Source organism: Microcebus murinus, chromosome 32 (assembly GCF_040939455.1).
Source record: "Microcebus murinus isolate Inina chromosome 32, M.murinus_Inina_mat1.0, whole genome shotgun sequence".
Classification (NCBI taxonomy): Eukaryota; Metazoa; Chordata; class Mammalia; order Primates; family Cheirogaleidae; genus Microcebus; species Microcebus murinus.
This window is the reverse complement of record NC_134135.1, coordinates 3,731,594-3,759,415: the sequence shown is the minus strand read 5'-3', so window position 1 is coordinate 3,759,415 and position 27,822 is coordinate 3,731,594. Positions and strand designations below refer to the sequence as shown.

The window sequence follows — 27,822 nt, the reverse complement described above, 5'->3', positions numbered from 1 at the left end:
GGTGACATCTCAGTTTTTCACTTAGGTGAAATTGTCTTTTGGCCAACATAAAGGTCACTGATGAATAATCTGTGTGTGTGTCCTAAGGACAAACACCAATTATAAATGAGAGGCTTTTTTCTCCTTTGAGAATAAGGGGAGTCATTTTCCTCCCTCCTCTTTTTGTCAGAATGTTTACCTTAGAAAACTTGTAAATTTGAATACTTTCTCCTGCAATGTATATTTTTAGAAACTAAATAAACCTTTTGTTAGCATAATAACCTGGGAATGTCTTTCTGAGGGCGTTGGGAGCCATCCCTTTGGAATGTCACAATCGAGGGAGATAGCTCTCTATCCCTCAGTTTCTGTGGGAGCCTAACTAGAGTGAGCACAGGTCTCCCTGCTGTGAAACTAACACCTGTCCGAAAGATATGGTTTAAGTTTTTTCCCGTCCCTCTGGATAAAGCTAATTTGCTAACATGGATGGTCACCCCAATTACCAAATAGAGTCAGGATGAGCTATGTATGTGTTCCCAAGCGTTTTGTGAAGTTCTTTTACTTCAGGCTAATTAGTGTTTATCTTGAAAACAAGTGCATAGTGGGTTGAAACTTTAATATTTTGCATCTGTCTTATGAGAGACATGGAGGCATAAGTCAAAATCTTGTGATTGAGGAAATATATGTTTTCATATATCATGAAAAATATGTCCATCTTGATCCCTTGAAATTTTTAGAAGCGACCAACTCCCTATATAGAAAAACAGATTCATGACTTTCAGATATGATCAGCTTATCCTCTGCTGTTCTGAATTTAATGAAAAGCTCCACAATCAACTTATTTCTTTGCTTTGGATCATAGAAATCCATGCTAAGTTTTTTCTTGTCAACATAGCTACTTAGCAACATTGCATAATAGAGACATCTATCTTGTAAAGATCCTCAAATCTATCCCAGGTAGTGCATCTTTAAAAAATATGCCAAAGCGGGGCACCATGGCTCATGCCTGTAATCCTAGCACTCTGTGAGGCAGAGGCAGGAAGATTGCTTGAGCTCAGGAGTTTGAGGTTGCAGTGAGCTATGACCATGCCACACTGCACCCTAGCTGATGTGACAGAGCAAGACCTATGTCTCAAAAACAACAACAAAAAACAAAGAAAAGATGTTGATATAGGGCATGGTGGCATGTACCTGTAGTCCTACCTCCTTGGGGGGCTGAGGTAGCAGGATTGCTTGAGCCCAAGAGTTTGAATTTAGCCTGGCTAATATAGTGAGACCTTGTTTCTAAAAATAATAATAATATAAAAAATAAAAATATGCTAATGTATCTTCTTGTTTTTATCTGTGTGCCATGCCAGTACTTTCTGCTCATTTTAACCTGCTAATATTTTAATTATGGTAATTTTCATATCTAACCATGATCATATTTCAAATGATTACCACTTCAACATGGATGAAACCTTCTAAAACTAAGGATGTGAGATACATACTTAATTAGTACATGTTAATTCAAAAACATTGCTATAAAATTATTGCTGGCAGACATGAGCCTATTTAAAATTTCATAATGTAGTTTTACTTAAGTGTTCTTTAAAAGAGAACAATCTGTCTACCCAATCACTTAGAAATATTGCAGAATCAATTATTTTTTTTTTTTTTTTTTTTTTTTTTTTTTGAGACAGAGTCTCACTTTGTTGTCCAGGCTAGAGTGAGTGCCGTGGCGTCAGCCTAGCTCACAGCAACCTCAAACTCCTGGGCTCGAGCGATCCTTCTGCCTCAGCCTCCCGGGTAGCTGGGACTACAGGCATGCGCCACCATGCCCGGCTAATTTTTTATATACATATCAGTTGGCCAATTAATTTCTTTCTATTTATAGTAGAGACGGGGTCTCGCTCTTGCTCAGGCTGGTTTTGAACTCCTGACCTTGAGCAATCCGCCCGCCTCGGCCTCCCAGAGAGCTAGGATTACAGGCGTGAGCCACCGCGCCCGGCCAGAATCAATTATTCTTTAGGTCGCTATATTCAATGGTTTTCTGAAGACCATTTTATAGGCTTTGTTATCCACTCGCGCCAGAATATTGAAGAAGAGAAAAAGAAGACCTAAAACATATTACAATTTTAAAATAAAATATGTTTTCTAATTATGTTCATAATGCACATAATGTGAATTTGAAATTGCAGTGTATTTAGGACACATTTATGTGAGCATAATATGATGTAAACAAAGTTTATCTTAAAGGTATTTAAGGTTAACTCATCTCAGGGATGGAAGAGATTAACAAGTGTAAGGTACACCTATGTAATTTCCATCTATTTTTAGAAGTTAGGGCTTTTTTTTTTAAAGCAACATTTGGAGTCCTAACTTATTACTGGCCTTAGCCCTCCATGTCCCAGGCGTTGTCCCTGTGAAAGTCTCTGAAACTGAGCACAGGATTAACACTTTCCCTCCAGACTGAATGAGAACAGAAATAGAAAGGGTTTCTATTCTATTTGGTTGGGCGTCAGCATGAAATTATAAATTCTGCCCAGGCAGGGTTTTGCATTTTACATTCTAGTCTGTATCCCCTTCACAGATAGTTCCGGGGTATTTAATTTAATTGTTAAACTTAATTTTCATTGGAGGAACTTTCCTGGATCCAACCACAAACAAAGTTGACTCTCCCAGCCAGATACTAGTTCCCAGACCTCTGAGTTGCTCCAGCCTTACCGACAAGTCTTGCTTCCAAAACGCGGAAAACCAGATGCACCAGGAGCGAGGCAGCTGGAAGCCCAGGCCCCGCCCCTTCCCCGCCCACACCCTCGGCCCCGCCCACACCATCGGGCCCCCGCCCACACCCGCGGGCTTGTCCGGCGCGCGCCGTTTCCCGCAGACCCGGAAGTTGATTGCGTGGAGAGAAGGTGACCCAGCGTCCGGTGAGTTTTTCTTTATGTAGAATAAGTTTCTCCGCTTCACAATCCCCTAGCGCTTCTATACCCGGGATCTGGGGGCCATACAGACCTTTAAATCCAAGCACCGCTCCTTCCACCCTGAGGGAGTTCAGACGTCCCAGTGAGAGTCCGGGGGTCGCTTTCACGCAAAGTCCTCACCGCTAGGCGGGTTCACACCCTTCCGGTCCCCCAACCTCACCGCTGTCGACCCCTGAAGGGCGGGCCGCAGCCCCAGTCCGGGGGAAGCCGCGTCCTCTCCCTGGCCCTGGGATTCTGCAGACCCCGCTTTCTTCTAATCCATCCCCAGTCCTTTCCTCCTTGGGCCGGGCCCTTCTGCTCCCCAGGCCTCTTCGCAGTCACCACTTCCTCCGATTCCGCGTTGGGGGAGGTGATGGGGCTTCCCTTGTGACTCTGAGTATTCTTTCATCCCAAATTCCTCCCAACTGGAAAATGTGCTGTTCAGGAGAGAGCATGTTATTCCTGTTCCCCCTGTGTGAATGTGTGTAGAAAGAGAGATGGACAGCAAGAGAGAGAAAATAGAAAAATTTAGAAAAAGAAAGGAAGAATGAGAGAGACCCAGAAACGGACAGCTTTCAGGATATCTATTTAAATTTTGAAAATCACTTTGTTTTAAATTTTTGTCACCTGTTACCAGTTCTTTGAATGCTCTTCTCTGAATGTAGAGTGTCCCACGACTTAGTCCTTGAAACACTTTCCCTCTCTGTCCACACCCACTGACCTTCCTTACCATCTCACCCCCTGGTTTAAACCCCACCTACACGTCTCCATTTCCCCTGCAGACCTCTCCCTTGGACTCTGGAATCCTGTGTCTAGTTGTCTTTGTGACGTCTCTGCTAGGTCATCTAACAGGCATCTTCCCCTTAATATGTCCAAGAGGGACATTCTGAACTCCCCCCATTGTGTTCCCTGCAGTCCTCACATCTCAGGCGAGGGTGATCCTGTACGTCTTCAGACTTAGTGGAACTTCTCATATTTTAGTGTATTTATGCATAAAATAAAGAAAAAATTACATGTTTACTTAAAACAGGTGAGGAAATACATCATTTCTAAACTTCTCTTGCGATGTGGGAGAGAAACGTGTGCAGACCTGGCCCTCCCTGCTCTGCTCCCCCAGGACCCTTCTGGCCTCATCTCCTGCTTGTGTGGTCCTCGCTGGCCCTGCTCCAGCCACACAGGCCTCTTTCCTTTTCCTGGAACCAAGGTGGCTCCTGCCTCAGGGCCTTCATGTGGGCTGTCTACTGCCTAGAACTTTCTGGGCTCTCAGCTGCAAGTGACAAACGTCCTTCCTTCCTGGGGTCTTTTGTCTATTATCACGTTCTCAGTGGGGACTTCTGTGACTGTCTCCACTCTCCGCCGTTTAACATTCCTGCCATACCCTCACCCCCACATATGGTCCACATTGGGTGCTCTTCATGTTTCTTCACCTTCCACTGTGTAGGTGATGGCTTGTCCCCAAGGGACAGCAGAGCTTGAAAGTGGGAGGTGTGCTGGCCTTGTCCCCTCTAAGTAGACCCCAACCCTGGCTTCACATTACAGTGCTGAGGCATTTTGCAGCTACATGTTTTGTGCCGCCTTACCAGAGATTCCCATTCACATAGTCAGGTTGGTACCTGGCCTTAATAATATTTACAGTTTCCAAGTGACTCTAGTCTGTGTCCAGCATTCACCACCAGGATTCTGTGTCCTCCATTTCTGAGGGCTGAGATCAGCCTGTGATCCATGCAGGGGTGAGGGGGGCTATGCTCTGCATTAGGTTTGGTCAGCGCCAGGTCTGTGCCCTGGAGGGGAGCTCAGCCCAGCCCAGCTCCCCCCTGCTGCAACCAATGTGAGTGAGGGCTTCACCAGGAGGGGAATGAGTTCTGAAGAAAGGGGTCAACACTCACTTGTTGGTCTTCCTGTAGAAGTTTGTTGTCCCTGTATCCCTCAGTGCAGTGGGCAACAGAGAACCATTTTCCCACAGGGTGAGGTCTTCCTTGTGTGTGTAGTTGTGGCACAGGAAGGGGGTGTGTTGATTCTCAGCATTTAAAAGCATATTTTTGACATTCAGGATTGACTTCTAAAGACTCATGTTGGGTGAAGAAGAAGCACAGATGAGGAGGAAGAGGAAAGAAAACCAGCCAGGAATGGCTTTGACTCAGGTAACGTTGTATTATCGATGGATTGTCCTTATTTCTGAAATGCCAGGCATCAGAGTCGCTGATCTTCTCTGTCTCTGAAGCGTCCTGCCTGTTGTGTTTGCTCGCACTCACCCGTGCCTTCCCTCAGTCCCTGTCACCTCCACTGAGATTCTATCTCACTGTGACCCAGTGACATGACCCTGTGAGGGGGCTCCACTGGACACGGTCCTGGGAAGGGCTTCCAGACGTGGGTTGGAGACGGGGTGTGGGTCCCCTAGTGTCAGTGCTGTTGGGCAGCAGGGACAGTTAGGGGCCACATCTGGAGGCACCGTCACTCTCTGTAGACCAGGATTAGAGAAGCTGCACATGAGGTTGTGTGTGAATGTACACATATACTTGGTAAAACATGGAAAAGGGGACCAATGAAGGTAAATCTTTTCTGTATGATTTTATACTACATTTGCAACTGAACAAGTGAATCACTATTTCTGAATCCATCATGTTAATGGTTCAGAAAGGAATGGAAAGTTCAGACATCAGTGACAAGGGGTGTTTTTATTCCATCATCGATTTTAAAATACGAAGTCAACCTAAATGTGAATTAGCAGGAGGTTGAAAAACATTTAAAAATCTGTCAACTTTCCCAATTTTCGTGTCTGGCTTGGTTCTGAGAGTAGGCTCTGTGATCATTCTCAGCACATCCCCACCGTGGAGACTGGTATTCCTGCAGGGAGTATTGTAAAGCAGGTGTCTTGGGTGAAATTTTTCTCAGAGATTGGAGCAGATTTCTTTTTCATTAGAGAGGATGAAATCATATTCTCATTCTACCAATGATTATTAAATATTATATTTTTATCTTAAACTCCTCTTTACATATATATTTGTTGTATACTAAAACTCTAAACAAACATGCAGCTTTTTAAAAAAAATTCTCAGTGATTGCTTTGTTGTGATGTCTTGAAAGTTTCCAAAATTTACATGTTCTGAAGTCAGGAAAATGAATATCTTGCTTTTTTACATCCACACTGGAACATTCTCTGAATTACAAAAATCAGTTGCCTCTCCCAGTTTTTTGTGTCTGGCTTGGTATCATGAGCACACTCCAGTCCACCCGGAAATGCTCAAGCCTTTCCTAGGAATGTGCCCTCTCTGGGCTTCTGCTGGTAGCTACCCTGCTGTCAGCCTGCGCTCCTGTTGCTCCTGTAGCCTCCAGGGGCAGTAGAAGTAGTCTGCATCGCCTCTTAGTGTCAGCCTGTGTTCCTGCAGACTCTGGTTTATGTTGATAGTTTGTGCTCCGTGGCCCATGATGTAGGGGCTTGTTACTTTCAGTGCTTATATTCAACCAAGACAGAAACCTGTACTCGTGTTTACTGCTGATCATGGTGTTTCATGAGAAAGTTTGTGCTTTATATCAGCGTTATTTTTTGTTTTCCAGTTTCATATTTGGCCTGATGTTTAATTATCCAATAATTTCCTAAGGTATCTACTGCTGAGATACATTTTCTTTGACCTTAATATATTACATGAATAAGTTTTCTAATCATGTATCACTGTCTTATTAATGAAATAAATTAATAAACCCCTTGGCCTTCTATAAATACCTGAATATCTAAATTTAAGCAGACAAAATTATATGTATAAGCCTGGTGTGATAGCTCATGTGTGTAATCCTAGCAACTCAGGAGGCTGAGGCTGGACAATAAGCTGCTTGATCCTAGGGGTATGAAACCACCCTGGGCAACATAGTGAGATCCTCATTTCGTTAAAAAATATATTAATATATATTTTCCAAAACTTTCCTATGTTTAGGGTAGGAGAGAAGATATTACAAATGGATCAAGAAAAATATTTCACAAGTTCATCTACAAATGGCCTCCTTCTGAATTCTTAATATTAATATATATATGGGTATTTAGTAGAGATTAAGAGTTCAAGTTTCTATATTTTTTATGGTCTACCATTTTTAATAGATCAATATATAATAATATTTATAAGCCAAATTAAGTAGAAGCTATAAATTTGTATTGTCAAAAACATGCTGAGATGCACATTAGCAAAAATAATGATGACAGCTGGGTGTGATGTCATGAACCTTCAGTCTCACCTACTTGGGAGGCTGAGGCAGGAGGATCGCTTGAGCCCAGGAGTTGAAGGCTATAGTCTGAGATGATCATGGTTATGAATAGCCACTCTAGCCTGGGCAATATAGCAAGCCCCTGATTCTAAAATTAAAAAAAAACAATGATGACAAATATCATCTAAGAAGTAATATTAATAGGTCATTGAGAGACACTTTCTGTTATTTCAGTTGATGTGTATAAGTGTGTACATGGGATATGTGTGCATGTGTGTGTGGATGAGCAAGCCTATGATTATCAAAAGCAATCAGTATTTTATATAAATTTTACATTTTTTAACAGTTGCAGTTATATCTTACATATTTTCCATGGCCTTAAAGTTGTTCTACACTATCATGTTAATGAATTGATAGTAGTAAAAATAATAATGTTTAACCACCGTATATGTGTACTTGTATATAATGACCTTTTATGCAGTTCTAGATTTTTATCCTTGAGATCATGTCATTGTTTCTCAATTAAGCAAATCTCTCAGTTTACTTTTGATGCTAATCTGTTACTTAACTGTTTGATCCTTTAGGTTCTATTCTAATGCCCAGATACCTGGGATCCAGTGCTTACTCTGCCCCTTTTTTTAGCCCTTAGAGTGTCTGAGGCACAGTTGTCTCCTCAGTAAGATGGGAACATATCTTTCTCTCATGGGCTATTGTTATAGCAGGTCAGACATGTAAAAGCATTTATTAATAAAACAATGCCTAACATATGGGAAGTGTGCAAAAGCTTCTGGCATTGCTATTGCTGTCATTGTCATAGGTTTTAGATTCTGAATGTCCACTTGGTGTGTCAAACTGAATATCTAACACCTCTGTAGAAAAACAGATACAAGCCTGTGTTAATTTCTTTATTTGTATTTCTTGTATTGTCCACAAAAATGAGAAATCTAGACTGATTCAGAGAATATCATAACTTCTTGTGGAAAAGTATAATAAAATGCAATTATAGACATGTAACGAGCTCAAATGTACCTTAAGTGTGGACCTGTCAGTTCAGTTGCTCACTTCAGTTGAATCAATCCTTACAACTCTTTTCTCACTTTGCTTGAATATAAGAATTTGTCCCATAGCCCATTGGTGAAATATGTTTTTCATTTTAGGGACATTTGACATTCAGGGATGTGGCCATAGAATTCTCTCAGGAAGAGTGGAAGTGCCTGGACCCTGCTCAGAGGGCTTTATACAGGGCGGTGATGTTGGAGAACTACAGGAACCTAGTCTCCCTGGGTGAGGAAAAGGTGGCTCTTGACGTCGGGATCTGCCCTTGTGTGTCTTTGCTTTTTCTCTGTGTGCCCCTTGGGAGCCCCTGCATTGCTTGACTGACACTGAAGTCTTATTGACTCAGAAATGAAAGCTCCGTAATGCTTTCTGGACTTACAATGTCCCCATTCTTCAGACATTCTACCCTTTTCATGATACATCATTTTGTGGTACCAGGGGTTACATATGCAAAAATCCTTATGACAGACTTTTAAAGTGTCCAGTTCCCTGGTTTCTACCCTTGTGCTTTTGATTCAGTAGTTGTTGGAAGAGAGCTAGGTATCTGCATATTCCAATGTTCCCTAAGCATTCAGAAGGAGGCCATTTGTAGATGAACTTGTGAAATATTTTTCTTGATCCATTTGTAATATCTTCTCTCCTACCCTAAACATAGGAAAGTTTTGGAAAAACAATAGCACTTCTTGATTTTTTTCTTTTTATAAGCAGGAATCTCTCTTTCTGACCTGAGTGTTATCTCCATGTTGGAACAAGGGAAAGAGCCCTGGACTGTGGAGAGTGAAGTGAAAACAGCAAGAAACCCAGATGGGGGGAAATACATGAAAGGTGTGAACTCAGGTAAGAGCTCTGGTGGGCACAGTGGAAGCAGCACCATTAGCCAGTGTGTGGGAAACTGCAAGTGGGGAAGTTCTGTGGGTAGAGAAATGTTTGAATCCTGTGAGCTCTGAATGGAAATCTGTCTTTACCCTTACTTACCACTCTGTTCTTTAGACGTGTAACAGTTTATCCTTTTACCCTCCAGTGGTTCTGGAGCCTAAACAGAAACCAAAGTCTTTATCATGATGGACAACACCCTGTCATCTGGCTTCTGTGAACTCTTTGGTCCCCTCACTCTGTGCAGCACAAGGAGGGCCATTTCCAAGGGGTCTCTTTCCCCCATGGCATCTCCTGTGCTTGATTCCATCTGATGCTCAGTTTTCTGTCTGTGGATATCACAGCTGACACTTCCATAGACCTAACGCCTTGACCTATTCAGGTTCCACCCCATTTCCTGTACTTGGAAGACCTAATCAGGAGATGGGAAATGTTGGCTACTCTTCCTTTGCATCTGGGGCCTGGAAACTGCACAGAGCTGTCTCCAGCTGTCTCTTTGATGGCCCTCACCTGGGTTTCCTGTGATTCACTCTGACTCTGTCTATCTGGAGTTAGAATCAGATCCCACAGGCCAAGGACTGAGTCCACAAGCCTTCCGCCCACCTCAGACACCAATTACAAGTAATAGGTTGTCACCTTCCCTACTGACCAACTTGGGGTTCCCTTGACTCCTTCTCAGGTTTGATTAATTTACTAGGCCTGCCCACAAAACCAGAAACATAAACATTCTTATGTTTACTGGCTTATTATAAAGGATATTTCAGAGGTTACAGTTGAATAGTCAGATGAAGAGACACACAGGGCAAGGCATGTGGGAAGGTTCACAGGACACACCATCCTCCAGGCACGTCCGTGTGTTCAGCACTTGGAAACTCTCATAATCCCGTAGTTTAGAGATTTTTATGGAGGTTCCATCAAGTAGGCATGACTGATAATTACTTCAATCTCTAGCCCATCTCCTCTTTTAGAAAGATGGTGGTTGGAGCTGAAAGTTTCAGGCTTCTAATCATGGCCTTGTTTTCTGGTGACCAGCCTGCATCCAGGAGACCACAGAGGTTGACTCATTAGAATAAATCATACTCCTGTTACCTGGGAGATCCCAGGGTATTAGGAGTCTGTGTCAGGAACCAGGGAGGAGACCAGTGTATGTATTTCTTCTTATTTCAGAAGGTCCCTCAATCATTCTTCAGTTTTGCTTTATCCACAAATTATTGGTGTGTATAAGAGGGGACTAGGTTGGCTGTTCGGAGAGTGTTACTCAGCAACAGAAGACAGTTGACAGATCCTGCATCGGATTCCCCAGGTCCGCATGGGGAGCATTGCTCACTGGAATGATGCCTCAAGTTCTAAGTCCCCTGTCATTTCAGCCACTGGTACTTTCATATTGTACATTTCCATGCGGTGTAAAAGAAGTTGGTTTTTATTTTTTATTATCCATTTCCTATTTTGTATGATATTCTTTGTGTTCTTTGTTTTATATCTGCAGTGTGTGGGGCTGGTGTATCACGGAATAGCTATTGATTTATGTATTTTTGAAAATTTCATTGTTGACTACAGAGGGTATAGCTCAGGAGGACAGGAGGACTTTCTCCAAAACCTATAGAAACTCAAGAAATCTTTGAATAGGTAGTTTAAATATTCCTTCTCTTTTTTTTTCCTGACTTAGTACCTACTATTAAAGTCTACTTTTGTCAAATAAATTTAATACATGTGTAAATTGAGAATTTTTGGTAACTCAAGAATATACTTTTTTTTTTGAGACAGAGTCTCACTGATGCCCGGGCTAGAGTGCCGTGGCATCAGCCTAGCTTACAGCAACCTCAAACTCCTGGGCTCAAGCGATCTTCCTGCCTCAGCCTCTCGAGTAGCTGGGGCTACAGGCATGCACCACTATGCCTGGCTAATTTTTTCTATATATTTGTAGTTGGCCAATTAATTTCTTTGTATTTATAGTAGAGACGGGGTCTCACTCTTGCTCTGGCTGGTCTCCAACTCCTGACCTTGAGCGATCCGCCCTGCTCGGCCTCCCAGAGTGCTAGGATTACAGGGGTGAGCCACTGCATCCAGCCAAGAATATACTTTTAAAAAAATTGTTACTGTCTTAATCTCAGAAATACCATTAAATTGACTTGCTATAATTTGTTATTTAAGATTGAGAGGAAAATTTTTAAACTGTTTTCCTCTGCTCTCACACCTTGCAACAGCAATCATCAACACAGAAGACTTCTGTGACCAAATGTGGGGAATTCCAAACAGGATGAGGGCTCAGTCTCCCTTCAGACTGCAGGCCCAAGTTTGAGCCTCAGGAACTTCTGACTGACTGCTTCAAGTTGGGATTTCCATGACTCTGTTGGGGTTTGATTAATTTGCTCAAGTGGTTCACAGAACTCAGGGAAACACTTACTATGTTTACCAGTCCATTATGGAGGATATTTTAAAGGATACAAAGAAGCAGGTAGGTAAAGAGATACATAGGCTATGGTCTGGAAGTTTCCTGAGCATAGGAGCTTCTGTCCCTGTGGAGTTGGGATGTGCCACTTACTGCCTGTGGATGAGTTCTTCACCATCTGTGAGCCTCCACATGTTCAGCTGTCCAGAGCTTTCCAAACTCATTCCATTTTTGTTCTTTTTTTTTTTTTGAGACAGAGTCTCACTCTGTTTCCTGAGCTAGAGTGCTATGGCATCAGCCTAGCTCACAGCAACCTCAAACTCCTGGGCTCAAGTGATCCTCCTGCCTCAGCCTCCCGAGTAGCTGGGACTACCGTCATACTCCACCATGCCCAGCTAATTTTTTAAAAAAATTTATACACATACACATACGCACACACACACATATATATATATTAGTTGTCCAGCTAATTTCTTTATATTTTTTTAGTAGAGACGGGTTCTCACTCATGCTCAGGCTGGTCTCGAACTCCTGAGCTCAAATGATCCACCTGCCTTGGCCTCCCAGAGTGCTAGTATTACAAGCATGAGCCACCACACCCAGCCCCATTTTTGTTCTTATGGAAACTTTGTAGGCATGGTTGAAATATGGAAAACCATGTCAAAATGTGGTTGGAAAAAGAGAATTTGATCTAAACCTGACAAGGCCTGTCTGTTCAGATTCTTCTTGTCCTCTATGTGTAGCATTCCTTCCTCCAGGGTGTGGGGGCAGGACCCTCTCTGGAATCAGGATCTTATGACCCACAGTCCAAGAGGCAGGGGGAAATTAGAGTCCTGCCTTGCAAAGGTGAAAAGAAGGCAGGAGAAGGTCAGAGAGAGAGACCCTGTTTCCTGAGGGTTGCCTCTGAGGACTAAAGTGCCCCAACATTATAACAAATGACTGTTACAAGGCCCATGGGAGTTACGAACCAGGAACTGTGGATGCACACACAACACACGCATACACACACAAATATATCATATCACAAAACTATATTGCATTTTCTATAGTATGCTTTTAATTTTATAAAGATAATTTGTGGATATTTTCTAAATGTCACCTTTTATTTCACAGAACAAACACTATTTATAATAATTATGCTTTCTATACATTCATTATGTCCATCTTGGTATACCAAATCAATTTTTTAGTATCTCATAATATTTTATGGGAAACTTTGCTCATTTCCTGCAGTTCATGGATTTTACTGTTGTTTATATCACCTGTATTTTCTGCAATATTCCTGAAGTTCTGGAAATTACATTCTTGAGTTAACATATGAGGACTCCCCCCCCCCTTTTTTCCATGTGAATTTCCTGTAATGTTCACCTGGTCCCTGGTGACCCACAGCCTGGTGCTGTCCTGTTGTTCTCTGGCTCTTACTTGCTGCTTTTGTTGCTGATGACCTCATCTGTGGGTGTCCACACCACTGCCAGGAAATGTTCTTGCTCTTAGCTTCTACTAATAGTGCCCTCAATGTGAACCATTCCCACTGTGAGTTATGTATTTATTTTGTCTGTAAGGTCGTTTGTGTCCTGGTGATAATTATAAAGTCAAATTTATTAGGTTTATAGAAGTGCACATAACCTTTCATTCATTCACACTTACAACTCTGTATCTATGAATCTGTAAAGTTGTGGTACCCTTGACATCATGCCCCTCTTGTTTGTCTAACAAATTTTTATCATTTTTTACGTTGTATGAGCTTAGCAGAGTTAAAATTACATTTTTCTCATTGTTTGGATTTATATTTGATTACCATGAATATTTAAACTCACTTATCTCTCCCCATTTTCTTCTCTCCACTGCCTCTTTCTGCTCTGTTTATATGAATTTCAGAGTTTTAGGTGCCTCATGTATGTGGAATCATACAGTATTTGTCTTCTTATGTCTGGCTTATTTCATTTAGTGTAGTCTCCTCCAGGTTCATCTGTGGCATAATATATAATAGAATTTCATTTTTTTAGGACCTAATAGTGTTCCTTTTTGTATGTATGCCACATTTTATTTATCCATTCATCTGTTGGTGGACACCTGGGTTGTTTCTACCGCTTGGCTATTTTGAGTAATGCTATGAACATTGATTATTAAATATCTCTTCAATATCCTGTCTTCAATTCTTTTGAACATATAGCCAGTTATGGAATTGTTGGCTCATATGGTAATTCAATTTTGAGTCATTTGAGGAAATGTCATGCTTGTTTCCATAGTACTTGTGCCATTTTACATTCCTACCACCAGGGCAAAAGTCTCTAATTTCTTCACATTTTTACCAACACTTCTTATTTCCTGTTTTTTTTCTTCTTGAAAATAAATATCTTACTGGGTATGAGATGATATCAAATTGTGTTTTATTATTTACATTTCTATAATGATTAGTGACATTATGCATATCACCTGTGGAGAAATATTTTTTACCCATTTTTATTCAGGTTATTTGTTTATTGATTTGTAGGAGTTATTTATGTATTCTAGATACTAACCTCTTATCAGAGACATGATTTGCAAATATTTTATCACATTTTGTAGGTTTTCTTTTCACTCTATTGATTGTTTTCTTTTGTCCACAATAGTCAATTTTGTTATAGTCCATTTATATATTTTTACCTTGTTTTCTGTGCTATTGGTGTTGTGTCCAGGAAATCATTGTGGAATCCAATCTCATGAAGTTTTTTACCTATAATGTCTTATAAGAGTTTAGGTCATGAATCTATTTTAACTTTTTTCATATGGTACAAAGTAAGGATGCAACTTCATTTCTTTGCATGTGAATATTCAATTTTCTGGATTATTTTCTGGATTTTCTTTTTGAATTATTCATTATTCATGTATTTGAATGAAACTGATTTTTTAATGGTAGATTTTGTATCCTATTCATTTGAATTTGTTCATTAGTTCTAACATTTGTTTTGTGGAATATTTAGGATTTTCTACATAAAAGATGATGTCATCTGAAGAGAGATCATTTTACTTCTTTCCAATTGCATGCCTTTTATTTCTTTCTTTTACCTACTATTTCTAGTTAGGATTTTAGTACTGCTGTTGACCCACTGTATCCTTAGGTTACACAACCACAGATTCAACCACTTGTGGCTCAGCAACTGACAGTTGATTGAATCTGCACGTGGGGAACCTACAGACACAGAGAGCAGGCCATATTTTCAACTGGTGGTTTGTTGAATCTAAGGACATAGAAACTGGGAGTACGGAAGGCTTATAAGAAGGGACTTGAGCATCCACTGATTGTGGTGTTCTTCAGAGAGGGTCCTATAACCAGTCATCACTATATTTTGAATAGAAATAATGAAAGTGGGCTTTCTTTTTTTATCCCTCTCACCATAAAGGAAAAGGCTTTGATCTTTAAACATTAAGGACGATGTTAGCTGTCAGCTTTTTATATATGGCCTTTATTATGTTAAATAGATTTCTTATATTTCTAGTGTGTTAAGTGTTTTTTTAAGATGATGAATGGTTGTTGACATTTTTCAAATGCTTTTTTCCCATCAACTGAGATGGTGATATGTCTTTTTTCCTCTCTTCTGTTATTGTGGAGTATTACATGGATTGATGTTCCTAAATTGTAACCACCTTGCATTCCAGGAATAAATTCCACTTGGTCATGTTGTGTGATCCTTTTTTTTCTTGAGACAGAGTCTTGCTTTATTACCCAGGCTAGAGTGAGTGCCGTGGCGTCAGCCTAGCTCACAGTATCCTCAAACTCCTGGGCTCAAGCAATCCTGCTGCCTCAGCCTCCTGAGTAGCTGGGACTACAGGCATGCGCCACCATGCCCAGCTCATTTTTTCTATATATATTAGTTGGCCAATTAATTTCTTTCTATTTATAGTGGAGACTGGGTCTCGCTCTTGCTCAGGCTGGTTTTGAACTCCTGACCTCAAGCAATCCGCCTGCCTCGGCCTCCCAGAGTGCTAGGATTACAGGCGTGAGCCACTGCGCCCGGCCTGATCCTTTTCAATGTGCTGCTGAATTTGTTTTGCTAGCATTTTGTTGATGATTTTGCAGTAGATTAATCAGAAAAATTACTCTATAGTTTTTTAAAATTTATTTATTTTTTTAAAATTTCAGCATATTATGGGAGTACAAATGTTTAGGTTACATATATTGCCCTTGTCCTACCTGCGTCAGAGCTTCAAGCACGTCCATCTCCCAGACGGTGCACACTATACCCATTAGGTGTGTATATACACATCCCCTCCTCCCCCTCCCATCTGCTTTACACCCCATGAATGTTATTACTATATGTGTACTTAAGTGTTAGTATAATTTGTTAGTATAATTTGATGGTGAGTATATGTGGTGCTTGATTTTCCACTGTTGGGATACTTCACTTAGTAGAATAGGTTCCAGCTCTATCCAGGAAAATAGAAGAGGTGCTATATTACCGTTGTTTCTTATAGCTGAATAGAACTTCATGATGTACATATACCACATTTTATTAATCTGCTTATGTATTCATGGGCACTTGGGTTGTTTCCACATCTTTGCAGTTGTGAATTGTGCTGCTACATTCAAGTACAGATGTCTTTTTTATAGAATGTCTTTTGTTCTTTATTACTTTATTCTTTATTACTGTTCTTTTGTACTTAAGTGTTAGTATAATCAGTATAATTTGATGGTGAGTATATGTGGTGCTTGATTTTCCACTGTTGGGATACTTCACTTAGTAGAATGGGTTCCAGCTCTATCCAGGAAAATAGAAGAGGTGCTATATTACCATATTACCGTTGTTTCTTATAGCTGAATAGAACTCCATGGTGTACATATACCACATTTTATTAATCTGCTTATGTATTCTTGGGCACTTGGGTTGTTTCCACATCTTTGCAGTTGTGAATTGTGCTGCTACATTCAAGTACAGATGTCTTTTTTATAGAATGTCTTTTGTTCTTTTGGGTAGATGCACAGTAATGGGATTGCTGGATCAAATGGTAGTTCTACTTGTATTTCCTTGAGGTATCTCCATATTGCTTTTCACAGAGGTTGTACTAGTTTGCATTCCCACCAGCAGTGTACGAGTATTCCTATCTCTCCACATCCAGGCCCAATATTTATTGTTTTGGGACTTTTTGATAAAGGCCATTCTCAATGGAGATAAGTGATACCTCATTGTGGTTTTGATTTGCATTTCTCTGATGATTAGAGATGTTGAGCATCTTTTCATATGTTTGTTGTCCATTAATCTATCTTCTTTTGATAAGTTTCTGTTCATGTCCTTTGCCTACTTTTTAATAGGGTTGTTTGATTTTTTTTCTTGCTGATTTTCCTGAGTTCTATGTAGATTCAAGTTATCAGCCCTTTAACGCATGTCTATAGTTTTCATTTCTTGCAGGGCTTTTGTCTGCTTTTGCTGTCCAGGTGACACTAGCCTCAGTGAATGAGTGTGCAAGTGTTCACTTTAAACTTATGGATGATTTTGAAGAGGATTGGTGTTAAGTCTTTTTTCTATATTTGGTAGAATTTTACACTGAAGTCATCTGGTTTAGTACTTTTCTTTGTTTGGAGGTACTTGATCACTGATTCAGTCTCGAATGCTTTTTTTGTTTTTGAGACAGAGTCTCACTCTGTAGCCTGGGCTAGAGTGCCATGGCGTTAGCCTAGTTCACAGCAACCTCAAACTCCTGGGCTCAAGCGATCCTCCTGCCTCAGCCTCCAAAGTGGCTGGGACTACACGCATGAACCACCATGCCCGGCTAATTTTTTTTGTATATTTTTAGTTGGCCAATTAATTTCTTTCTATTTATAGTAGAGACGGCGTCTCTCTCTTGCTCAGGCTGGTTTTGAACTCCTGACTTTGAGTGATCCTCCTGCCTTGGCCTCCCAGAGTGCTAGGATTACAGGCATGAGCTGCCACGCCCGGCCTGAATGCTTATTTTTATATTTAGATTTTCTGTTTCTTCATACTTAATTCTCAGTAAGTGGTGCATTTCTAGAAATTAATCCATTTCTTTTTGGTTATCATTAGCAATCATACATTTTTTAAATCTCATTCTCATAGTCATTGAATAGAATTTATTATAATGACCCATTTTATATTTCTAATTTCAGTTGTTTAAATCTTATGGGTTATTACATTTTTAAAATGTTTTTAGTTAATCTGGCTAAAGGTTTATCAATCTTTTTATCTATGATCTCTTAATTTCATGACCTTGTCTAGTGCTTTTTGTTTCTCTATTTTGTTTACCAATCTTTATTCCTTCTTTCTGCTACTTTGTATTTAGTTTGTTGTTCTTCTCCCTCATTGAGGTATAAAGTTAGGTTTTTTTTTTTTTTTTTTTTTTTTTTTGAGACAGAGTCTCACTTTGTTGCCCAGGCTAGAGTGAGTGCCGTGGCGTCAGCCTGGCTCACAGCAACCTCAATCTCCGGGGCTCAGCGATCCTACTGCCTCAGCCTCCCGAGGAGCTGGGACTACAGGCATGCGCCACCATGCCCGGCTAATTTTTTTTGTATATATATTTTTAGTTGGTCAATTAATTTCTTTCTATTTTTGGTAGAGACGGCGTCTCGCTCAGGCTGGTTTCAAACTCCTGACCTTGAGCAATCCGCCCGCCTCAGCCTCCCAAAGTGCTAGGATTACAGGCGTGAGCCACCACGCCCGGCCTAAAGTTAGGTTTTTGATATTTGATTGTTGTTTATTTTTAATATAAGTATAGATACTTATAAATATCTTTTCAGCACTGTTTATGCTGTATTTCATAATTTGGTATATTGTGATTTCTTTAACTGTGTTGTTTAATTTGCACATATTTGTGGATTTTCTAGTTTTCTTTCTCCTGTTAATTTCTAGTTTTATTTCATTATAGTTAGAATAAATAATTTGTATGACTTCAGTGTTTTTATATTATCAAAAATTTTTTGTATGTCCTGAGGTGTATTCTGGAAATTGTTCCTTGGGTACTTCAGAAAAAATTGTATTCTGCTGTCATGGGGTGGTGTGTTCTGTGTAAGTCTGTTATGTTTAATTGGTCATTAGTGGTATTTGAATCCTCTGTTTTCTTCTATCTGGTTTTATATATTTAGAAAGTGGGGTAGTGTAGTCTACTACTATACTATGGAGTGTCTATTTCTCCTTTGAATTTTATTAATGTTTCCATTTTGTACTTACTGGCTCTAATGATTGGTGGCTATATATTCATAATGGTTATATTTTCTTGGTGAACTGGACCCTTTCATCATTTTATAATAACCTTTGTCTCTTAACAGTTTTCGATTAAAAGTCTGTTTATTCTGTTATCAACATGGCTACCTCTGCTCTCTGCTGGTTACTATTTGCATGGAATATCTTTTTGCATCTTTTCAATTTCAGCCCTCAGAGCTAAAGGGAATCTCTTTTGCGGATTTAGTTGAGCCTTGTTTTCTTCTGGTTGCAAAGTTAAATGACTTAGATTTGAAGTAATTAACTGATAGAGAAGGCCTTATAATTTTTGTTAGGTTACATATTATCTGTAGACCTTGTAGTATTGTATAGACTTTTAAAATTTCTCATTACTCTTTTACTGGCCTTCTTTTGTGTTTTGCTGAATTTTTTGCAGTAAAATGCTTTGATTGCCATCTCATCTTTTTTTGTTCTATACATTTATTTTTGTGGTTACCATTGCAGGTATATGGAACAGTTATAACATTGTATTTTCAAAATGTTAGCTGAGCGTGGTGGCTCACGCCTGTAATCCTAGCACTCTGAGAGGCCGAGGTGGGTGGATTGCTCAAGGTCAGGAGTTTGAAACCAGCCTAAGCAAGAGTGAGACCCCGTCTCTACTATAAATAGAAAGAAATTAATTGGCCAACTAATATATATATAGAAAAAATTAGCCAGGCATGGTGGCACATGCCTGTAGTCCCAGCTACTTGGTAGGCTGAGGCAGTAGGATCGCTTGAGCCCAGGAGTTTGAGGTTGCTGTGAACTAGGCTGATGCCATGGCACTCACTCTAGCCTGGGCAACAAGGCGAGACTCTGTCTCAAAAATAAATAAATAGGCCGGGCGCTGTGGCTCACGCCTGTAATCCTAGCTCTTGGGAGGCCGAGGCGGGCGGATTGCTCAAAGGTCAGGAGTTCAAAACCAGCCTGAGCAAGAGCGAGACCCCGTCTCTACTATAAATAGAAAGAAATTAATTGGCCAACTGATATATATATAAAAAATTAGCCGGGCATGGTGGCACATGCCTGTAGTCCCAGCTACGTGGGAGGCTGAGGCAGGAGGATTGCTTGAGCCCAGGAGTTTGAGGTTGCTGTGAGCTAGGCTGACGCCACGGCACTCACTCTAGCCTGGATAACAAAGCAAGACTCTGTCTCAAAAAAAATAAATAAATAAATAAATAAATAAATAAATAAATAAATAAATAAATAAATAAAAATAAAATGTTAACAGCTTGGCCAGGTTCAGTGGCTCATGCCTGTAATCCTAGCATGCTGGGAGGCTGAGGCGGGAGGATTGCTTGAGGTCAGGAGTTCAAGACCAGCCTGAGCAAGAGCGAGACCCCCTCTCTACTAAAAATAGAAAAAATTAGCCAGTGAACTACAAATAGAAACAAAAAGTATCTGAGCATGGTGGCTTGCACCTATAGTTCCAGCTACTCGGGAGGCTGACGTGGGAGGATCACTTGAACCCAGGAGTTTGAGGTTGCTGCGAGGTAGGCTGACGCCATGGCACTCTAGCCCGGGCAACAAAGCGAGACTCTGTCTCAACAACAACAAAAAAATGTTAACAGCTTAACTTCAATTATGTACAAACAGTGCTCTGAAACAACTCTGTTCTGTGTTCTTACTTTATGTTATTGATGTCAGAAATTATTTCTGTATATTTTGTGTTCCTGTTAACATGTATTTATAGTGCTTATTGAATAATTTTATCTTTTAAATGCTAGGAAGATATTAAAAGTCAAGGTAAAATGAAAAGTACAATACTACATGTTTCTGTATTATTTGATCATTTTTTGACCTATAATGGAGAACTTAACGTTTTCATATGGGTTGGAGTTTTTATCTAGGGAGGGTCCTTATCTTTCATTTTGGAGGACTAACTAGCATTTATTGTAGGACAGATCTAGAGTATTAATGAATTCCCTCAGCTCTTTTGCTAAGTGTAAATTTCTCCTTTATTTTTGCAGGAGAGTTTTGCTAAAAACAGTATTCCTGGTTGACATGTTTTTTCCTTTAAGCACTTAGAACATGTCATCATACTGCCTTGTAGCAAAGTTTCTGCTGTAAAATGCACATAGTCCTATAAAGTTACCTTTTTATATCACAAGTCTCTTTCTTCTTATTACTTTGAAGACTATGTCTTTGTCTTTGACTTTTTTTTTTTTTTTTTTTTTTTTTGAGACAGAGTCTCGCTTTGTTGCCCAGGCTAGAGTGAGTGCCGTGGCGTCAGCCTAGTTCACAGCAACCTCAAACTCCTGGGCTCGAGTGATCCTTCTGCCTCAGCCTCCCGGGTAGCTGGGACTACAGGCATGCGCCACCATGCCCGGCTAATTTTTTATATATATATCAGTTGGCCAATTAATTTGGCCAACTGATATATAGTAGAGACGGGGTCTCGCTCTTGCTCAGGCTGGTTTTGAACTCCTGACCTTGAGCAATCCGCTCGCCTCGGCCTCCCAAGAGCTAGGATTACAGGCGTGAGCCACAGCGCCCGGCCCTGTCTTTGACTTTTGATAGTTTGTTTAAAATATGTCTCTGTGTGAATATCCTTGGGTAATTTTAGTTACAGCAGTCAAGCTTCTTAAATTTGTATTAATATATCCATTTCTTTCCTTAAATTTGGGACATTATTTCTTAAAATGCGATATATGATCTTTTGTTGTCTCCTTATTAAACTCACATAATTTGTATATTATTTTGCTTGATAGTATCCCCCAAATCTCTTAGAGTTTGTTTGATTTTCTTTATTATTTTTTTCTTTCTGCTCTTTGGAGACGGTAATTTTGCTAACATGTCCTCAAATCTGTTCATTCTTTCCTCTGCCTTCTTCAGTCTGCTGTTGAATTCTATAGTGAATCTTCTTTTCATTATTATATTGCATCTCCATAAGTTCTATTTTCTAAACGTTTCTCTTTTATTTGATACTCTCCTTCTTTCAAGTATTTTGTCCTTCATTCATTTTGTTGTATATCTCTGTTATCTTTTAAGTTCATTTGACATCTTGGGATTATTGCTTCAATTATTCGTCAAGTAATTCAGAGGGCTGTGTTTCTTTAGGTTTTGTCTTAGGGCATTAATTTTATTCCTTTATTTGACCATACTTCCCTGTCGTTTTGTAGGCCTTGCAATTTTTAGTTTGGACCTTGGTAAAACAACCACCTCTCTCCAAGTCTTTTTGCCCTAAAATGGTGCAGAGAGTGACCTTTTACTCATCAGTCTGTTACAAAGGATCTAGGTGTACTCACTCCTCTACTGTGGATGTATCTTTCCTGACTTTTATTATGTACTATTACTAATGTTTATATAGCTGCTTTTAAATGTTATATTTTCCCTAAGAGGCCCATTACTGGCTGTTTTCAGGAGATTTTGGTTCTGTTGTATTTCTCTGCTCCTAATGTCTCTCAAATGCACCCATAATCCTCCTGGCTCCTACAGACGCTCCACTGCTCTGGGATGGCACCTCACTCCCTTATGTTTTCAGCATTGCCCACATGATATACTAAGGATGCTGATATTCCTTTCAATGTCTGAATCAGGTGAGGCAGATTCTCGTCCTTCTTTCAGAATGTGGACATTCCATAACCATGGCTTCAAGTTCCACTCCTTTCTTGCTTTCCTAGGGAGAAGCTGTACATTGGGAGGTGATGCAGAAAACAATCCTCTTAACAATGGATGTGGATTAAGCTTTCAACTATATCTGCCAGAAATGCAGTTATTTGAAGCTGAAGGGAAAACTCTTGTATGTAATCAAGTTGAAAAGTATATCAACCATATTTCCTCATTTTCACCACTTCAAAACATTCCTTCTGTCAAAACCCACATTTTTAATAAATATAGGATTGATTTTGTTGATTCTCCATTACTCACACTAGAACAGAAAGCATACATTAGGGAAAAACCTTACAGATGTAATGAGTGTGGCAAAGCTTTTAGTGTATCTTCAAGCCTTACTAACCATCGAGTGATCCATAAGGGTGAGAAACCTCCCAAATGTAAAGAATGTGGCAAGGTCTTCAGGCACAATTCAAACCTTGTACGACATTGGAGAATTCATACTGGAGAGAAACCTTACAAATGTAATGAATGTGGCAAAGTCTTCAGATACAATTCACATCTTGCAGAACATCAGAGAATTCACACTGGAGAGAAACCTTACAAATGTAATGAATGTGGAAAGGCCTTCAATCGGGTTTCACTCCTTGCACAACATCGGATAATTCACACTGGAGAGAAACCTTACAAATGTAACGAATGTGGCAAGGTCTTCAATCGAGTGTCACTCCTTGCACAACATCGGAGAATTCACACTGGAGAGAAACCTTACAAATGTAACGAATGTGGCAAGTTCTTCAATCAGGTTTCAAGTCTTGCTCGTCATCGAACAATTCATACTGGAGAGAAACCTTACAAATGTAATGAATGTGAAAAGGCCTTTAGCCACAATTCAAAACTTGCAGAACATTGGAGAATTCATACTGGAGAGAAACCTTACAAATGTAATGAATGTGGCAAGGTCTTCAGTCGAGATTCACGGCTTACTCGACATCGTAGAATTCATACTGGAGAGAAACCTTACAAATGTAGTGAATGTGGCAAAGTTTTCAATCAAATTTCACACCTTGCTCGACATCGGAGAATTCACACTGGAGAGAAACCTTACAAATGTGATGAATGCGGAAAGGCCTTCAGTCACAATTCAAATCTTGCAGAACACTGGAAAATTCATACTGGAGAAAAACCTTACAAATCTTAATGATTGTGCAAAATCTTCAGTCAAGTTTCACACCTTGTACAACAACATTGGACCGTTCATACTGGATAGATACCCTACACATGTAATGAATATAGCATGGTCTCAGGCAAGAGATATCCCTTATAGTTCATGAGAAAATTCATACTGGAGGGAAATCTTACAAATGAATGAATGTGGCAAGGTCTTTAGTTGCAGTTTACATCTTGCATGATATTGGAGTAATCATACTGGAGAGAAACCCTACAAATGTAATGCATGTGGTAAGGACTTCAGTCACAATTCACAGCTTTTACATCTGAAAATTCATTCATGACTGAGACCTTACAATTTCAGTGAGTATGGGAAACTCTACATCATAAATGATAGCATTAATCAACACCAGAGAGTGCATACTAAGGAGAAATTCAATAAATGTATGTGTTACAGGCTTTATCCAGGCCTCATAGCACAATGGACATCAAAGTGTACATTTTTGATAAAACCATACAATGGAATGTGAATACAAATTCAATGAAACCATACAAATAGAATGCAATGTTTACTATAGGACATCAGAAGATTTACACAGGAAATAACTCAGTCTCTTGTTCTCCAGTATTAAATTGTGATATTACATACTGGAGATAATTACAAGTCAAACTAAGTTGAACCTCATCACATGATATATAGCATATGTTCAAGGACATATGGAAATGGTCTGTTATATTTAGGTTATAAGATAATTATTTGGGTTTTTTTTGAAATGACTACTCTTTATAAGTGTCAACTTACAACTTGAAATCTCTCCATATGCCTTCCTTACTGATGTCTTGGAAAGAATGAGATGACAGACTGACTTGATTAGTGAGAATCATTTCTATCCAGTTTCCTGGAAGAATAAGGACACTTTATTTTGAAACTAAATATTGTCTGAGAGAGTCTGGAGATGGGCAGACAAAAAGATAAAAGTGTGATGTCAGTTATGCTTATTGGAATCACCACACACTTCTCCTGACAGAAGGGCACAGTGGTTATAGGAAAGACATTCTACTAATAGACTGAAATAGAGCATGACCTTTGGAAATTGGGATTTTTTTCGGAAGAGAGTAAGAGGTTATTAGGAACTGATTATGTGGTAGAAAAAATGCAAAGGAAACAGTGGCTACCTTCTCCACTGAATGGCAATAGCTTTTATTTAGCAAAGACTGAGTCTTGTTTTTCAAATTGAAGAGAGAAGACATATCAAAGTAGAGATTTCAATCAAAGCTATGAATATAGGATGTTCGTGAATAGGATTCACACTTTCTTTTTTTTTTTTTTTTTTTATTTTTTTGCTCCCCGTCGGGGAATCGAACCCCGGTCTCCCGCGTGACAGGCGGGGATACTCACCACTATACTAACGAGGAGGATTCACACTTTCTTACTGGCAATATAATTTGCAACTATTTTATATAGAAGGTGTCCTAGTTCTCATGTTCTAACTAAAAAATTAATTTTTTATAACTATGAGTGAATCACATTTTATCTACCAACAATATTTTATTCTACCTCAGGAGGATACTTCACAATAGACAGTAATAATATACCATTAGTCCCTTAAAGTTGAAGCATCTAGAACATTCTTGTGTGGGTGTGTGTGTGAAATCAAACAACATAACACATTTTGGTACATATGCTTAGGTCAGTATGATTTTGGGTAGATATTATTAGCACTTGAGTTCTTCTCTATACTCCTAGATCCTTATGTGGATATGTTGAAAATCCCTTAACAGTAGAACTTCAGATGCATATATCCTCAAACATCCATTGCTGTTGATGAAACATGCACTGTATTATTATATTTCTATGTGCCCCTTTTTTTTGTGTGCCAAATTAGACCCATGGCATGTACCGTCATTTTTTATGAAGCAAAAATACAAATATAGTAGTATGGAAAATATTATAAAATGAAAAAAAGTATGGTGAATAAGGATAAAAATAACACTATTGTTTTTTTGTCCTTGCTGTGGTCAGTGTTTCTAATTTGAAAATATTAATGTTCATGAACTTCCATGTATGAATGAGCATACAGAATGGGAATTTTTGTAGATAAAGTGGAAACTTCGTATATTTACCCTCATACCATTTTTGGTATGTTCGATTTTTCACCACCCCACTGGAACTTGATTAAAGTGCTCCTGACATTGAGTTTGGATGATGAGAGTGATAACTCTATACATTGAAGTGTTACGAGGATGTTTATTACATAATGAGGCTTTCTAGGGAAAGCACCTTGTCCAAAACTGGCTTTATTGAACTGGTATATAAGACTGACTTTCAGTGTTATGATTGCTAAAGGGTGGGGTTGGGATGGAGATACCTACTTGTGGTTTGAACTTCCAGTTGCTGCAAAGGAGAGAATATTCAGGCTTTATTGTTAGCATGACGAGGTAGGCAGAATAAGCTTAGGGAGTACAGAGGTATAATGTTACCATCACATAATGTAGTCTGACTCTTTAGTACCATATTGTATCTTTACTCTTCAAACTCCCAGTGTTGGGCCAGGTGCGGTGGCTCACGCCTGTAATCCTAGCACTCTGGGAGGCCGAGGCAGGCGAATTACTCAAGGTCAGGAGTTCGAAACCAGCCTGAGCAAGAGCAAGACCCTGACTCTACTAAAAATAGAAAGAAATTAATTGGCCAATAACAGGCGCGGTGGCTCACGCCTGTAATCCTAGCTCTCTGGGAGGCCGAGGCGGGTGGATCGTTTGAGCTCAGGAGTTTGAAACCAACCTGAGCAAGAGCGAGACTCCGTCTCTACTATAAATAGAAAGAAATTAATTGGCCAACTAATATATATAGAAAAAATTAGCCGGGCATGGTAGCGAATGCCTGTAGTCCCAGCTACTTGGGAGGCTGAGGCAGGAGGATCGCTTGAGCCCAGGAGATTGAGGTTGCTGTGAGCTAGGCTGACGCCACGGCACTCACTCTAGCCTGGGCAACAGAGTGAGACTCTGTCTCGAAATTAAAAAAAAAAAAAAAAAAAAATATATATATATATATATATATGTATGTATGTATATGTAGAAAAACATTAGGCTGACACCACGGCACTCTAGCCTGGGAATCAGAGTGAGACTCTTACTCAAAAAAAAAACAAAAAACAAAACAACAAAAAAAACTCCCAATGCCTTAGGAAAGATCCCAGTTTTCTCACGGTATTGGCGTACTACATTCCTTTCTTGGCTGCACACATAAGTCCCATTGCACAATATGACTATTGAAAAATGTTTGTGAAATACTGTTTAGTTAAATTGCCTAATAAATTTATAGTCAATGAAAATTATTGTGTGGAAGAGTTTATTATATAATGAAAATGATTAAGTAATTTCATTGGAAGAGCAGTTTTCCAAAAGGTATGGAACTGAAGGATATATTCCATAGTTCATTTTCACTTGTAATAAACTTATTTTTTGTTTTTGTGGCTAGTTCTTTTACAGGTTTTTTTCCCCTCTTTCGTGCATTATAGTCCAGATTATATGCTCACTACATTTCTTCCCTGTGTTACTGTAGTGAAATATTCAGGAGGTACATAAATGAGGTTGATGTTTCGAGACAAATTTCGTGACATGGAAATGCACATAAGACAATGGCAGATACAAACTTGGTTTTTTTGTTTGTTTGTTTTGTTTTTTTTTTTTTTTGAGACAGAGTCTCGCTTTGTTGCCCAGGCTAGAGTGAATGCCATGGTGTCATCCTCGCTCACAGCAACCTCAAACTCCTGGGCTCAAGCGATCCTCCTGCCTCAGCCTCCCGAGTAGCTGGGACTACAGGCATGCGCCATCATGCCCGGCTAATTATATATAAATCAGTTGGCCAATTAATTTCTTTCTATTTATAGTAGAGATGGGGTCTCGCTCTTGCTCAGGCTGGTTTTGAACTCCTGACCTCGAGCAATCCGCCCGCCTCGGCTTCCCTGAGAGCTAGGATTATAGGCGTGAGCCACCGTGCCTGGCCTACAAACTTGGTTCTTTATAAATATGAAACTGGATTGTCTTTTTAAGTGGACATTTCTTTGGACAATTCTTTGGTGGAATTATTGGGATAATACAAGATGATGAACTGAGGTTCCTTCATGTGTGAGTTATCTAACATCAGGTACTTGAAAATCAAGTGTTTGGAGATTAATCAGCATCTGGAGAGGTAAATGAAAAGATAAGAGGGAAAATTCTCCCTGGTTTCAACCATATTTTGTGACAATGAAATAATGCCTACTGCTGGATTCCTGGAGACTATTCTTCCGCTTCCCATTGGCTTGTATTCCTATTCATAGCAAGGATCTTGCAGGAAAACAAAATGTTTGTGCTACATTTACCAAGGAAACTCAGGCCCAATATACTCTCCTTAGATTTGTTACAATCCAAAAATAAATACATTTTGCTTTAATAATTTCTAGTACCTGTAATCCTAGCTCCCTGGGAGGCT

The 27,822-nt window shown here is 39.6% G+C and overlaps 1 protein-coding gene and 1 non-coding gene across 2 annotated transcripts; one reads left to right on the top strand and one right to left on the bottom strand.

Annotated features, from left to right (window-relative positions):
• The first annotated feature begins 2,773 nt into the window (after positions 1-2,773).
• Positions 2,774-23,502, top strand: LOC105859979 (uncharacterized). The gene is made up of 5 exons (XM_012744303.3): positions 2,774-2,888; positions 4,972-5,062; positions 8,273-8,399; positions 8,877-9,008; positions 22,247-23,502. The coding sequence occupies exons 2-5, from the start codon at positions 4,991-4,993 to the stop codon at positions 23,377-23,379; spliced, it is 1,464 nt and encodes a 487-aa protein (XP_012599757.1). The 5' UTR covers positions 2,774-2,888; positions 4,972-4,990; the 3' UTR covers positions 23,380-23,502.
• A 1,190-nt stretch (positions 23,503-24,692) lies between these two features.
• Positions 24,693-24,764, bottom strand: TRNAD-GUC (transfer RNA aspartic acid (anticodon GUC)). The gene has a single exon. It is a non-coding gene; the product is annotated as a tRNA-Asp (tRNA).
• Between the last annotated feature and the right edge of the window lie 3,058 nt (positions 24,765-27,822).